We start from the raw sequence: 15,285 nt of genomic DNA, 5'->3' as shown, positions 1-15,285 counted from the left end.
ACGGAGGGGGGAGGTACACTTATCCCACACTGCCGACATATCCAGCTGAAGAAGTGTAGTATAATAGACCTCAAATAACCCTAATAGTCCCCCCCCCCCAACGAGTCTCAGATTAAGTCCTAAGACTTGGGGCCCAGAGCAAACGGACGACATGACACAAGGTCAGCAGGTCCCATGTACCTGCCCATATATCTGCCCCAGTACATGACAACTGACCTACACCTGCCCCAGACCTGCCCATGTATCTGCCCCCGTACATGACAAGTGACCTACAACTGCCCCAGAACACCTGCACATGTATTTGCCCACGTATCTACCCCAGAACACCTGCCCACGTATCTACCCCAGAACACCTGCCCACGTATCTACCCCAGAACACCTGCCCACATATCTACCCCAGAACACCTGCGCATGTATCTACCCCAGAACACCTGCCCCAGACCTGCCCACATATCTACCCCAGAACACCTGCCCAGGTATCTACCCCAGAACACCTGCCCCAGACCTGCCCATGTATCTACCCCAGAACACCTGCTCATGTATTTGCCCACGTATCTACCCCAGAACACCTGCCCACGTATCTACCCTAGAACACCTGCCCATGTATCTACCCCAGAACACCTGCCCCAGACCTGCCCATGTATCTACCCCAGAACACCTGCTCATGTATTTGCCCACGTATCTACCCCAGAACACCTGCCCACGTATCTACCCCAGAACACCTGCCCACGTATCTACCCCAGAACACCTGCCCACGTATCTACCCCAGAACACCTGCCCACGTATCTACCCCAGAACACCTGCCCACGTATCTACCCCAGAACACCTGCCCCAGACCTGCCCACATATCTACCCCAGAACACCTGCCCACATATCTACCCCAGAACACCTGCCCATGTATCTACCCCAGAACACCTGCCCCAGACCTGCCCATGTATCTACCAAAGAACACCTGCTCATGTATTTGCCCACGTATCTACCCCAGAACACCTGCCCACATATCTACCCCAGAACACCTGCCCACGTATCTACCCCAGAACACCTGCCCACGTATCTACCCCAGAACACCTGCCCACGTATCTACCCCAGAACACCTGCCCACGTATCTACCCCAGAATACCTGCCCCAGACCTGCCCACGTATCTACCCCAGAACACCTGCCCACGTATCTACCCCAGAATACCTGCCCCAGACCTGCCCATGTATCTACCCCAGGACACCTGCCCCAGACCTGCCCATGTATCTACCCCAGGACACCTGCCCCAGACCTGCCCATGTATCTACCCCAGGACACCTGCCCCAGACCTGCCCATGTATCTACCCCAGGACACCTGCCCCAGACCTGCCCATGTATCTACCCCAGGACACCTGCCCCAGACCTGCCCATGTATCTACCCCAGGACACCTGCCCCAGACCTGTCAATGTATTTGTAGAACTAATGTATATCTATTTATATGCCTGTAGACCTGGCAAGGTATCTTCCTGTGAACACCTGCTGTATACCGCTCCATCTATATGCCTCTGCAAATCTGCCTCATCCACCTGTTCATGTATCTGCCCTAGACCTGTCCATGCATTTACCTCTGTGCACCTGTCCTATAGCTGCCCACACACCTGCCCATGTATCTGCTCCTATATACACACACTCTAAAACTTACTACAAAGCTGCCCCTGCACACCTTCCCCCAACCTGTGCATCTGCCCAATACCTGCTGTCTATATATGTACCCCAGCATACCTGCCCTACACATGTCCATGTAACCGCTACTATACACACTTTAAATCTGAGTATTACCCCAAACCCTCCCCTGTACAGCTGCAATATGATTGTCTACCCCTATATACCTGCCCTACACATGTCCATGTATCCGCTACTATACACACTCTAAATCTATTTCCCCATACCTGTATGCATATCCTCCCCTGTATAGCTGCCCTATAAGTGTCCAGGTATCTACCCCTATACACTTTTAATACACCCGTCCATGTATGTGCCCCAATGTACCAGAACCACACCCGTCCATGTATCTGCCTGGCACACCTGCCCCATAGCGTTCAAATCTCTGTGCCCGTACGCATGTATCTGCTTCTATATACCTGCCCTACATAAAGTACATAATATATAGAGGGTCCAGGAGCAACAATGTGACATCTATACAAACTATATACAGATACACAGTACATGTAGTCTCCTCTCACCTGAGGATGGCGCTGTCCCCTATATCACACACTATATACACAGTACATGTAGTCTCTCCTCTCACCTGAGGATGGCGCTGTCCCCTATATCACACACACTATATACACTGTACATGTAGTCTCTCCTCTCACCTGAGGATGGCGCTGTCCCTTATATCACACACACTATATACACAGTACATGTAGTCTCCTCTCACCTGAGGATGGCGCTGTCCCCTATATCACACACTATATACACAGTACATGTAGTCTCCTCTCACCTGAGGATGGCGCTGTCCCCTATATCACATACACTATATACACAGTACATGTAGTCTTCTCTCACCTGAGGATGGCGCTGTCCCCTATATCACACACTATATACACAGTACATGTAGTCTCTCCTCTCACCTGAGGATGGCGCTGTCCCCTATATCACACACTATATACACAGTACATGTAGTCTCTCCTCTCACCTGAGGATGGCGCTGTCCCCTATATCACACACACTATATACACAGTACATGTAGTCTCTCCTCTCACCTGAGGATGGCGCTGTCCCCTATATCACACACTATATACACACAGTACATGTAGTCTCTCCTCTCACCTGAGGATGGCGCTGTCCCCTATATCACACACTATATACACAGTACATGTAGTCTCTCCTCTCACCTGAGGATGGCGCTGTCCCCTATATCACACACTATATACACAGTACATGTAGTCTCTCCTCTCACCTGAGGATGGCGCTGTCCCCTATATCACACACTATATACACAGTACATGTAGTCTCTCCTCTCACCTGAGGATGGCGCTGTCCCCTATATCACACACACTATATACACAGTACATGTAGTCTCTCCTCTCACCTGAGGATGGCGCTGTCCCCTATATCACACACTATATACACAGTACATGTAGTCTCCTCCCACCTGAGGATGGCGCTGTCCCCTATATCACACACTATATAAACAGTACATGTAGTCTCTCCTCTCACCTGAGGATGGCGCTGTCCCCTATATCACACACACTATATACACAGTACATGTAACCTCTCCTCTCACCTGAGGATGGCGCTGTCCCCTATATCACACACACTATATACACAGTACATGTAGTCTCTCCTCTCACCTGAGGATGGCGCTGTCCCCTATATCACTCACTATATACACAGTACATGTAGTCTCTCCTCTCACCTGAGGATGGCGCTGTCCCCTATATCACACACTATATACACAGTACATGTAGTCTCCTCTCACCTGAGGATGGCGCTGTCCCCTATATCACACACTATATACACAGTACATGTAGTCTCCTCTCACCTGAGGATGGCGCTGTCCCCTATATCACACACTATATACACAGTACATGTAGTCTCTCCTCTCACCTGAGGATGGCGCTGTCCCCTATATCACACACTATATACACAGTACATGTAGTCTCCTCTCACCTGAGGATGGCGCTGTCCCCTATATCACACACACTATATACACAGTACATGTAGTCTCCTCTCACCTGAGGATGGCGCTGTCCCCTATATCACACACTATATACACAGTACATGTAGTCTCCTCTCACCTGAGGATGGCGCTGTCCCCTATATCACACACACTATATACACAGTACATGTAGTCTCCTCTCACCTGAGGATGGCGCTGTCCCCTATATCACACACTATATACACAGTACATGTAGTCTCCTCTCACCTGAGGATGGCGCTGTCCCCTATATCACACACACTATATACACAGTACATGTAGTCTCCTCTCACCTGAGGATGGCGCTGTCCCCTATATCACACACTATATACACAGTACATGTAGTCTCTCCTCTCACCTGAGGATGGCGCTGTCCCCTATATCACACACTATATACACAGTACATGTAGTCTCCTCTCACCTGAGGATGGCGCTGTCCCCTATATCACACACACTATATACACAGTACATGTAGTCTCCTCTCACCTGAGGATGGCGCTGTCCCCTATATCACACACTATATACACAGTACATGTAGTCTCTCCTCTCACCTGAGGATGGCGCTGTCCCCTATATCACACACTATATACACAGTACATGTAGTCTCTCCTCTCACCTGAGGATGGCGCTGTCCCCTATATCACACACTATATACACAGTACATGTAGTCTCCTCTCACCTGAGGATGGCGCTGTCCCCTATATCACACACTATATACACAGTACATGTAGTCTCCTCTCACCTGAGGATGGCGCTGTCCCCTATATCACCACACTATATACACAGTACATGTAGTCTCCTCTCACCTGAGGATGGCGCTGTCCCCTATATCACACACTATATACACAGTACATGTAGTCTCTCCTCTCACCTGAGGATGGCGCTGTCCCCTATATCACACACTATATACACAGTACATGTATTCTCCTCTCACCTGAGGATGGCGCTGTCCCCTATATCACACACTATATACACAGTACATGTAGTCTCTCCTCTCACCTGAGGATGGCGCTGTCCCCTATATCACACACTATATACACAGTACATGTAGTCTCTCCTCTCACCTGAGGATGGCGCTGTCCCCTATATCACACACTATACACAGTACATGTAGTCTCTCCTCTCACCTGAGGATGGCGCTGTCCCCTATATCACACACTATATACACAGTACATGTAGTCTCCTCTCACCTGAGGATGGCGCTGTCCCCTATATCACACACTATACACAGTACATGTAGTCTCTCCTCTCACCTGAGGATGGCGCTGTCCCCTATATCACACACTATATACACAGTACATGTAGTCTCTCCTCTCACCTGAGGATGGCGCTGTCCCCTATATCACACACTATATACACAGTACATGTAGTCTCTCCTCTCACCTGAGGATGGCGCTGTCCCCTATATCACTCACTATATACACAGTACATGTAGTCTCTCCTCTCACCTGAGGATGGCGCTGTCCCCTATATCACACACTATATACACAGTACATGTAGTCTCTCCTCTCACCTGAGGATGGCGCTGTCCCCTATATCACACACTATATACACAGTACATGTAGTCTCTCCTCTCACCTGAGGATGGCGCTGTCCCCTATATCACACACTATATACACAGTACATGTAGTCTCCTCTCACCTGAGGATGGTGCTGTCCCCTATATCACACACTATATACACAGTACATGTAGTCTCCTCTCACCTGAGGATGGCGCTGTCCCCTATATCACACACACTATATACACAGTACATGTAGTCTCCTCTCACCTGAGGATGGCGCTGTCCCCTATATCACACACTATATACACAGTACATGTAGTCTCCTCTCACCTGAGGATGGCGCTGTCCCCTATATCACACACTATATACACAGTACATGTAGTCTCTCCTCTCACCTGAGGATGGCGCTGTCCCCTATATCACACACTATATACACAGTACATGTAGTCTCTCCTCTCACCTGAGGATGGCGCTGTCCCCTATATCACACACTATATACACAGTACATGTAGTCTCCTCTCACCTGAGGATGGCGCTGTCCCCTATATCACACACTATATACACAGTACATGTAGTCTCCTCCCACCTGAGGATGGCGCTGTCCCCTATATCACACACTATATACACAGTACATGTAGTCTCCTCTCACCTGAGGATGGCGCTGTCCCCTATATCACACACTATATACACAGTACATGTAGTCTCTCCTCTCACCTGAGGATGGCGCTGTCCCCTATATCACACACTATATACACAGTACATGTAGTCTCCTCTCACCTGAGGATGGCGCTGTCCCCTATATCACACACTATATACACAGTACATGTAGTCTCCTCCCACCTGAGGATGGCGCTGTCCCCTATATCACACACTATATACACAGTACATGTAGTCTCCTCTCACCTGAGGATGGCGCTGTCCCCTATATCACACACTATATACACAGTACATGTAGTCTCCTCTCACCTGAGGATGGCGCTGTCCCCTATATCACACACTATACACACAGTACATGTAGTCTCCTCTCACCTGAGGATGGCGCTGTCCCCTATATCACACACTATATACACAGTACATGTAGTCTCCTCCCACCTGAGGATGGCGCTGTCCCCTATATCACACACTATATACACAGTACATGTAGTCTCCTCTCACCTGAGGATGGCGCTGTCCCCTATATCACACACTATATACACAGTACATGTAGTCTCCTCTCACCTGAGGATGGCGCTGTCCCCTATATCACACACTATACACACAGTACATGTAGTCTCCTCTCACCTGAGGATGGCGCTGTCCCCTATATCACACACACTATATACACAGTACATGTAGTCTCTCCTCTCACCTGAGGATGGCGCTGTCCCCTATATCACACACTATACACACAGTACATGTAGTCTCTCCTCTCACCTGAGGATGGCGCTGTCCCCTATATCACACACACTATATACACAGTACATGTAGTCTCTCCTCTCACCTGAGGATGGCGCTGTCCCCTATATCACACACTATATACACAGTACATGTAGTCTCCTCTCACCTGAGGATGGCGCTGTCCCCTATATCACACACACTATATACACAGTACATGTAGTCTCCTCTCACCTGAGGATGGCGCTGTCCCCTATATCACACACTATATACACAGTACATGTAGTCTCCTCTCACCTGAGGATGGCGCTGTCCCCTATATCACACACTATATACACAGTACATGTAGTCTCTCCTCTCACCTGAGGATGGCGCTGTCCCCCTGCCGCACCGTCACGTTGTCCATGGCTTTGGGGAAGCCGGGGTCCCCGCTCCGCACCGGCACTCCTGCGGGCACAAGAAAGAGCAGCCTGAGACACAGGGCGAGCAGCCACCTCCAGGGGGCGACGACCCCCATCATCCTGCCCCTCCCCCGCCCGCCGACAACCAGACACAGCGCAGCTGACACCGACAGCAGCAGCACCAGGGGCCCCCGGGGCTCTCCCTGCTACATGTCCCCGGAGCCCGCTCCCTGCCTGCCGGTGCCTGTGTGTGACTGACGCCGCTGCTGCTGCTCCGCTCCCCGGATCAGCCCTCCCCGCCGCCTCCCGCTCTCCGTCCCTCCTACACTCCCCTCCCGAACTCACCGGCTTCTTCCGTCATAAAGTGACGTCACATGACGTCACAGACAAGTAGCTGGATACTCGGCAATATCTATCTACTGTATACAGCACATACTGGTCATCCCCTCCTCCATACACTACAGCATATATAACACAGAAGCCCCCTGTATACTGTATACATCACATAGATATACCCCCATACACTACAGTATATATAACACAGAAGCCCCCTGTATACTGTATACATCACATAGATATACCCCCATACACTACAGCATATATATATATATATATACACACACACATACATCACCCCCTCCTCCATACACCACAGTATATATAACACACGACCCCCTGTATACTGTATCTATCACATACTGGTCCGCCTGTATACATATACTCAGGTTCCAGGGCAGTCTGATATTTGGGCAGTTATGTACTTGGAGTACAGGACTGGGATGCTAATGTTTGGGGTAGACGTTAGAGGGCAGGTATATAGGTATATAGCGTCTCGGGGGGGGGGGGCGCAGCGCTGCAGGATACAGACACATCTTTCTGGATGGATCTAATAGAGGGCATGCAGCTGAAGCCTGCCAGACATAACAGTATATAGGACCCCCTCCCTCCTCGGTATATAAGACCCCCTCCCTATTGGTATATAAGACCCCCCTCCCTCCTCGGTATATAAGACCCCCTCCCTATTGGTATATAAGACCCTCCCCGGTATATAAGACCCCCTCCCTCCCCGGTATATAAGACCCCCTCCCTCCCCGGTAGTATATAAGACCCCCTCCCTCCCTGGTAGTATATGAGACCCCCTCCCTCCCCGGTAGTATATGAGACCCCCTCCCTCCCTGGTATATGAGACCCCCTCCCTCCTCCCCGGTATATAAGACCCCCTCCCTCCCCGGTATATAAGACCCCCTCCCTCCCCGGTAGTATATAAGACCCCCTCCCTCCCTGGTAGTATATGAGACCCCCTCCCTCCCCGGTAGTATATGAGACCCCCTCCCTCCCTGGTATATGAGACCCCCTCCCTCCTCCCCGGTATATGAGACCCCTTCCTCCCCGGTATATGAGACCCCCTCCCTCCTCCCCAGTATATGAGACCCCCTCCCTCCTCCCCGGTATATGAGACCCCCTCCCTCCTCCCTGGTATATAAGACCCCCTCCCTATTGGTATATGAGACCCCCTCCCTCCACCCCAGTATATGAGACCCCCTCCCTCCCTCCCTGGTATATGAGACCCCCTCCCTCCCCAGTATATGAGACCCCCTCCCTCCCCAGTATATGAGACCCCCTCCCTCCCCGGTATATGAGACCCCCTCCCTCCTCCCTGGTACGTGAGACCCCCTCCCTCCCCGGTATATGAGACCCTCTTCCTCCCCGGTACATGAGACCCCCTTCCTCCCCGGTACATGAGACCCCCTCCCTCCTCCCCAGTATATGAGACCCCCTCCCTCCCTCCCTGGTATATGAGACCCCCTCCCTCCTCCCCGGTATATGAGACCCCCTCCCTCCCTCCCTGGTATATGAGACCCCCTCCCTCCCCAGTATATGAGACCCCCTCCCTCCTCCCTGGTACGTGAGACCCCCTCCCTCCCCGGTATATGAGACCCTCTTCCTCCCCGGTACATGAGACCCCCTTCCTCCCCGGTACATGAGACCCCCTCCCTCCTCCCCGGTACATGAGACCCCCTCCCTCCTCCCCAGTATATGAGACCCCCTCCCTCCTCCCCGGTACATGAGACCCCCTCCCTCCCCAGTATATGAGACCCCCTCCCTCCCCAGTATATAAGACCCCCTCCCTCCCCGGTAGTATATAAGACCCCCTCCCTCCCTGGTATATGAGACCCCCTCCCTCCTCCCCGGTATATGAGACCCCCTTCCTCCCCGGTATATGAGACCCCCTCCCTCCTCCCCGGTATATGAGACCCCCTCCCTCCCTCCCTGGTATATGAGACCCCCTCCCTCCCCAGTATATGAGACCCCCTCCCTCCTCCCCGGTATATGAGACCCCCTCCCTCCCCAGTATATGAGACCCCCTCCCCAGTATATGAGACCCCTTCCTCCCCGGTACATGAGACCCCCTCACTCCCTGGTATATGAGACCCCCTCCCTCCCCAGTATATGAGACCCCCTCCCTCCCCAGTATATGAGACCCCCTCCCTGGTATATGAGACCCCCTCCCCGGTAGTACATGAGACCCCCTCCCTCCTCCCCGGTACACTGCTCTCCTTGGGGCGGCCATTTATCACCTCAAACAGCTGTTTGCCACATGAAGAGAACGTCAGCGTGTGTGACATCTACCAAGCGTCGGGGGAAGGGTCCGTCCCACTCATTGTCCCCACAACAACTTAACAAAAAGAGTCTGACAGCAGCTGAGAGCGGCAGCAGAGGATGTGACAGGCCGGGCAGCCAGCACCCCCTGCCCTGGCACACAGAGGGCCAAGGAACCAGGGGGGGCTGGGGAAAGAAGTGTGTAGGATGACAACACCGCCACAAGGGAGAGCAGCGGGGCAACTGCCTGCCATGGGCAAGGGACAGCCGGATTAGGGGCAGGTGACAGGTGCAACATGGGGTCTAAACATCTGGGGTGCAAAGAACCAGCACTGGGCACAAGGATCAGAGTAGAAAGTCATCCAGAGTCTCCCGTCCCAGAGGGACAACCAATCCTGGGAAGAGCGGATCAGGTCGTGTACAGCTCAGTAAGTCTATGAGAGATCTGAGAATCCACAAGCCTGGTCTGACCCTTCTGAGAGGTCCCGGACCACCCCGGTATCTGCCCCGAGACGGCACTGCCCATCACTTATTATTTCTATTCCTCACAATGGGTCTAAAATCTCAGAATATTATTTGTCACCTTCCCTGGTGCCCAAGAAATATAGTAGTTACCTTAGAGGAAGAATACTCAGCATTGTACTATAGGAGCGTGTCACAAGTGTCCCAACAAGTGGATACAGCATATCCATCACTAGCAGTGACATCACTGAGAATACAGCCTATCCATTACTAGAGATCAGTGACATCACTGAGAATACAGCCTATCCATCACTAGAGATCAGTGACATCACTGAGAATACAGCCTATCCATCACTAGAGATCAGTGATATCACTGAGAATACAGCCTATCCATCACTAGAGATCAGCGGTGACATCACTGAGAATACAGCCTATCCATCACTAGAGATCAGCGGTGACATCACTGAGAATACAGCCTATCCATCACTAGAGATCAGCAGTGACATCACTGAGAATACAGCCTATCCATCACTAGAGAGCAGTGACATCACTGAGAATACAGCCTATCCATCACAAGAGATCAGTGACATCACTGAGAATACAGCCTATCCATCACTAGAGATCAGCAGTGACATCACTGAGAATACAGCCTATCCATTACTAGAGATCAGTGACATCACTGAGAATACAGCCTATCCATTACTAGAGATCAGTGACATCACTGAGAATACAGCCTATCCATCACTAGAGATCAGTGACATCACTGAGAATACAGCCTATCCATCATTAGAGATCAGTGACATCACTGAGAATACAGCCTATCCATCACAAGAGATCAGTGACATCACTGATAATACAGCCTATCCTTCACTAGAGATCAGCGGTGACATCACTGATAATACAGCCTATCCTTCACTAGAGATGAGCGGTGACATCACTGAGAATACAGCCTATCCATCACTAGAGATCAGTGACATCACTGAGAATACAGCCTATCCATCACAAGAGATCAGTGACATCACTGATAATACAGCCTATCAATCACTAGAGATCAGCGGTGATATCACTGAGAATACAGCCTATCCATCACTAGAGATCAGTGACATCACAGCCTATCCATCACTAGAGATCAGTGACATCACTGAGAATACAGCCTATCCATCACTAGAGATCAGCGGTGACATCACTGATCCTGCAGCCTGTACCCGGTATACAGTTATCCCCCTATATATTATGGAGACGCTGCTGGGGCACTTGCTGCATTATCTGCATGGTGTCCGGCTCCTGTGCCGGGATCAATATGGCGCTCGACTAATCATCCTCTCTCCCTGGCACATCACTCCCATCACTCATCAGGCGGCAGCGGACACTGAATAATCGCCCTCATTACATCAAGGATCAGAACAAGCCGCAGATCCCAAGGTCAGACTCCTGGCTGGACTCCCTTACTTCACACATGCGGCAGGTGTCATTCATCAGGTGGCATTATACTCACAATAATATTTCGGCTGTGTTCACACAGTACTGTATCATTCCAATGAAAACACCGCAGTACTGTGTGACATAGCCTTTCTGTGTTTTTACTCTACTTCTGGTTTTGGCTGCAAAATACTGAGCAAAAATACTGTGCTGGTACCTAGCCTGAGGTACTCCGTGAAACTCCATGTGACCGGATCCGGAACCACGGACAATTTTAGGGGCCGCAAAATCTTTTCTGACGATCCATGTCAGGAAGAAATCGGACATGTCGTAACTCGGATCACGGCACGGATTAGCCAATAAAAGTCTTTGGCATCCGTGTTTTTCACGCATCTGTGACGTCCGTGAAAAGCGTGGATCTAAGCAAACTAGTCAATTTTTTTTTTAACCAGTTCAACATTTTATGCGGATGGAAACAGATGGAATTATGGAGAAAATTTCACGGATCACGGAGTAAAAATAGCGGATCGAGAACAACCCTAACATGCAGATTATTACATCATGTTCTGCGAGTTGGATCCTAACCATTGTTATATTCAGATGGATCATGTGACTAGAAATGAGCGAACCGGGTTCGGGTTCGAGTCGATCCGAACGTTCGGCATTTGATTAGCTGGGGCTGCTGAACTTGGATAAAGCTCTAAGGTTGTCTGGAAAACATGGATACAGCCAATGACTATATCCATGTTTTCCACATAGCCTTAGGGCTTTATCCAACTTCAGCAGCCACCGCTAATCAAATGCCGAAAGTTCGGGCTCGGATCGACTCGAGCATGCTCCAGGTTCGCTCATCTTTACATGTGACACTATGGCCCCTGTCACACATCATATCACACATGCAGATCATATGGCCCTGTACACACATATGAAGGTGTTACGGATCCATTTTGGGGCCATGATCCATGACACATAAAATGATTAAGACATTGTGCGTCTGTGTCACCTGACAGCGCGTCCGTGCAAATGTGAACAGTTACTGAGACACATCTGTAATCCTGTCCGCAATTGTGGGGCTGCAATCACAGACAGGGTTACTGATGTGTGACTGGAACCTAAGGATGCATCGCATATACAGGATCTGCTGCAGATATCAATGTAACTAAATGCATCAATCTGCAGCAGATCCTGGATGTGTGATTGCATCAATCTGCAGCGGATCCTGGATGTGTGATTGCATCAATCTGCAGCGGATCCTGGATGTGTGATTGCATCAATCTGCAGCGGATCCTGGATGTGTGATTGCATCAATCTGCAGCGGATCCTGGATGTGTGATTGCATCAATCTGCAGCGGATCCTGGATGTGTGATTGCATCAATCTGCAGCGGATCCTGGATGTGTGATTGCATCAATCTGCAGCGGATCCTGGATGTGTGATTGCATCAATCTGCAGCGGATCCTGGATGTGTGATTGCATCAATCTGCAGCGGATCCTGGATGTGTGATTGCATCAATCTGCAGCGGATCCTGGATGTGTGATTGCATCAATCTGCAGCAGATCCTGGATGTGTGATTGCATCAATCTGCAGCGGATCCTGGATGTGTGATTGCATCAATCTGCAGCGGATCCTGGATGTGTGATTGCATCAATCTGCAGCAGATCCTGGATGTGTGATTGCATCAATCTGCAGCAGATCCTGGATGTGTGATTGCATCAATCTGCAGCAGATTCTGGATGTGTGATTGCATCAATCTGCAGCAGATTCTGGATGTGTGATTGCATCAATCTGCAGCGGATCCTGGATGTGTGATTGCATCCATGAATTAAAAATAATAGAAATGTCTGTAAAATTTCTATCCTCAAGTGTCCCTCTTTGGTCGCCCAAAAAGTTGGGAGGTATGACAGTGATGCAGTCTTGGCCGTACCATCATTGTACTCTTAGTAGTGGTGCAGTCTTGGCCGTACCATCATTGTACTCTTAGTAGTGGTGCAGTCTTGGCCGTACCATCTTTGTACTCTTAGTAGTGGTGCAGTCTTGGCCGTACCATCATTGTACTCTTAGTAGTGGTGCAGTCTTGGCCGTACCATCTTTGTACTCTTAGTAGTGGTGCAGTCTTGGCCGTACCATCATTGTACTCTTAGTAGTGGTGCAGTCTTGGCCGTACCATCTTTGTACTCTTAGTAGTGGTGCAGTCTTGGCCGTACCATGATTGTACTCTTAGTAGTGGTGCAGTCTTGGCCGTACCATCTTTGTACTCTTAGTAGTGGTGCAGTCTTGGCCGTACCATCATTGTACTCTTAGTAGTGGTGCAGTCTTGGCCGTACCATCTTTGTACTCTTAGTAGTGGTGCAGTCTTGGCCTATGCAGATGACCAGCAGAACACTATAGTACTTTACACCATCACTATGAATAGTACAATGACTGTAGGTACTAGTGCGGGTGCGCGTCTCTGTCAAGTGTCATAGACTCCATTCTGTGCATGGGCGGATACCGTCATCCATCCAAAGAATAAACGTGAAATCTGGCCGTGCATAGAATAGAGTCTGTGACACGGGTGGAGACGCGCACGCCTGGTGCAGTCCGCGAGTGCCGAATTCCGCAACGGATTTTCCGTCAAATTTCCTCAGTGTGCACATACCCTCACAGAGCAGATGGACAGTGATACTGCTGCCCCCTACAGGAAGCTTATGGGCGGTGGTGCCAGGAGTCACAGTGGAAAATACCAACAACAAGGATCAATAAACATCAAAACTAGAAGAAAGGTCCCAGCACATCACCTGTCCCCAGCTGCAGCAGTATAACGTCTCCATATACAGTATCCGCAGCCTCACATGTTCCTGTATACTTACCTGAGAATCACACTCCATACAGTGGTATACAGGTCTCCTCTCACTACTCACTACACACCTGGGGAAGTCAGAGGAGGGAGGACACTGCACCTGATGGACAGACCCCTCCCCCAATGAGGAGACCTCCCACCTGAGCCCAGTCATATAGTGTATACCCCTCACCCAAATCATGAGCCCCGGAGAGAGCAACCAGCACATCACGGGAATTCCCACTGGTGTACACAGTGTATAGGTATCTGGGTACAGTCAGGTATTGGGGTGTATACAATGTACAGGTATCTGGGTACAGTCAGGTATTGGGGTGTACACAGTGTATAGGTATCTGGGTACAGTCAGGTATTGGGGTGCACACAGTGTATAGGTATCTGGGTACAGTCAGGTATTGGGGTGTACACAGTGTATAGGTATCTGGGTACAGTCAGGTGGTGGGGTATACACAGTGTATAGGTATCTGGGTACAGTCAGGTGGTGGGGTGTACACAGTGTATAGGTATCTGGGTACAGCCAGGTGGTGGGGTGTACACAGTGTATAGGTATCTGGGTACAGTCAGGTATTGGGGTGTACACAGTGTATAGGTATCTGGGTACAGTCAGGTATTGGGGTGTACACAGTGTATAGGTGTCTGGGTACAGTCAGGTATTGGGGTGTACACAGTGTATAGGTGTCTGGGTACAGTCAGGTATTGGGGTGTACACAGTGTATAGGTGTCTGGGTACAGTCAGGTATTGGGGTGTACACAGTGTATAGGTGTCTGGGTACAGTCAGGTATTGGGGTGTACACAGTGTATAGGTATCTGGGTACAGCCATGTATTGGGGTGTACACAGTGTATAGGTATCTGGGTACAGTCAGGTGGTGGGGTGTACACAGTGTATAGGTATCTGGGTACAGTCAGGTGGTGGGGTGTACACAGTGTATAAGTATCTGGGTACAGTCAGGTATTGGGGTGTACACAATGTATAGGTATCTGGGTACAGTCAGGTGGTGGGGTGTACACAGTGTATAGGTATCTGGGTA

At 50.3% G+C, this 15,285-nt stretch overlaps 1 protein-coding gene across 3 annotated transcripts in view; it reads right to left on the bottom strand.

Moving 5' to 3' along the window:
• LOC138770041 (opioid-binding protein/cell adhesion molecule homolog) overlaps positions 1-15,285 on the bottom strand; it is a 213,331-nt gene that overhangs the window by 113,614 nt on the left and 84,432 nt on the right. For 2 of the 3 annotated variants that reach the window (XM_069948918.1, XM_069948919.1), the window contains exon 2: positions 6,899-6,983. In XM_069948918.1, the coding sequence (XP_069805019.1) occupies positions 6,899-6,983 (85 nt within the window). Of the gene's footprint in view, positions 1-6,898; positions 6,984-7,282; positions 7,307-15,285 lie in introns of those variants that run through there. The other variant, XM_069948920.1, reaches the window with a different exon arrangement.

Source organism: Dendropsophus ebraccatus, chromosome 12, assembly GCF_027789765.1.
Source record: "Dendropsophus ebraccatus isolate aDenEbr1 chromosome 12, aDenEbr1.pat, whole genome shotgun sequence".
Lineage (NCBI taxonomy): Eukaryota > Metazoa > Chordata > Amphibia > Anura > Hylidae > Dendropsophus > Dendropsophus ebraccatus.
Note: the sequence above shows the minus strand (reverse complement) of the source record. Positions and strands in the feature narration are given on the sequence as shown.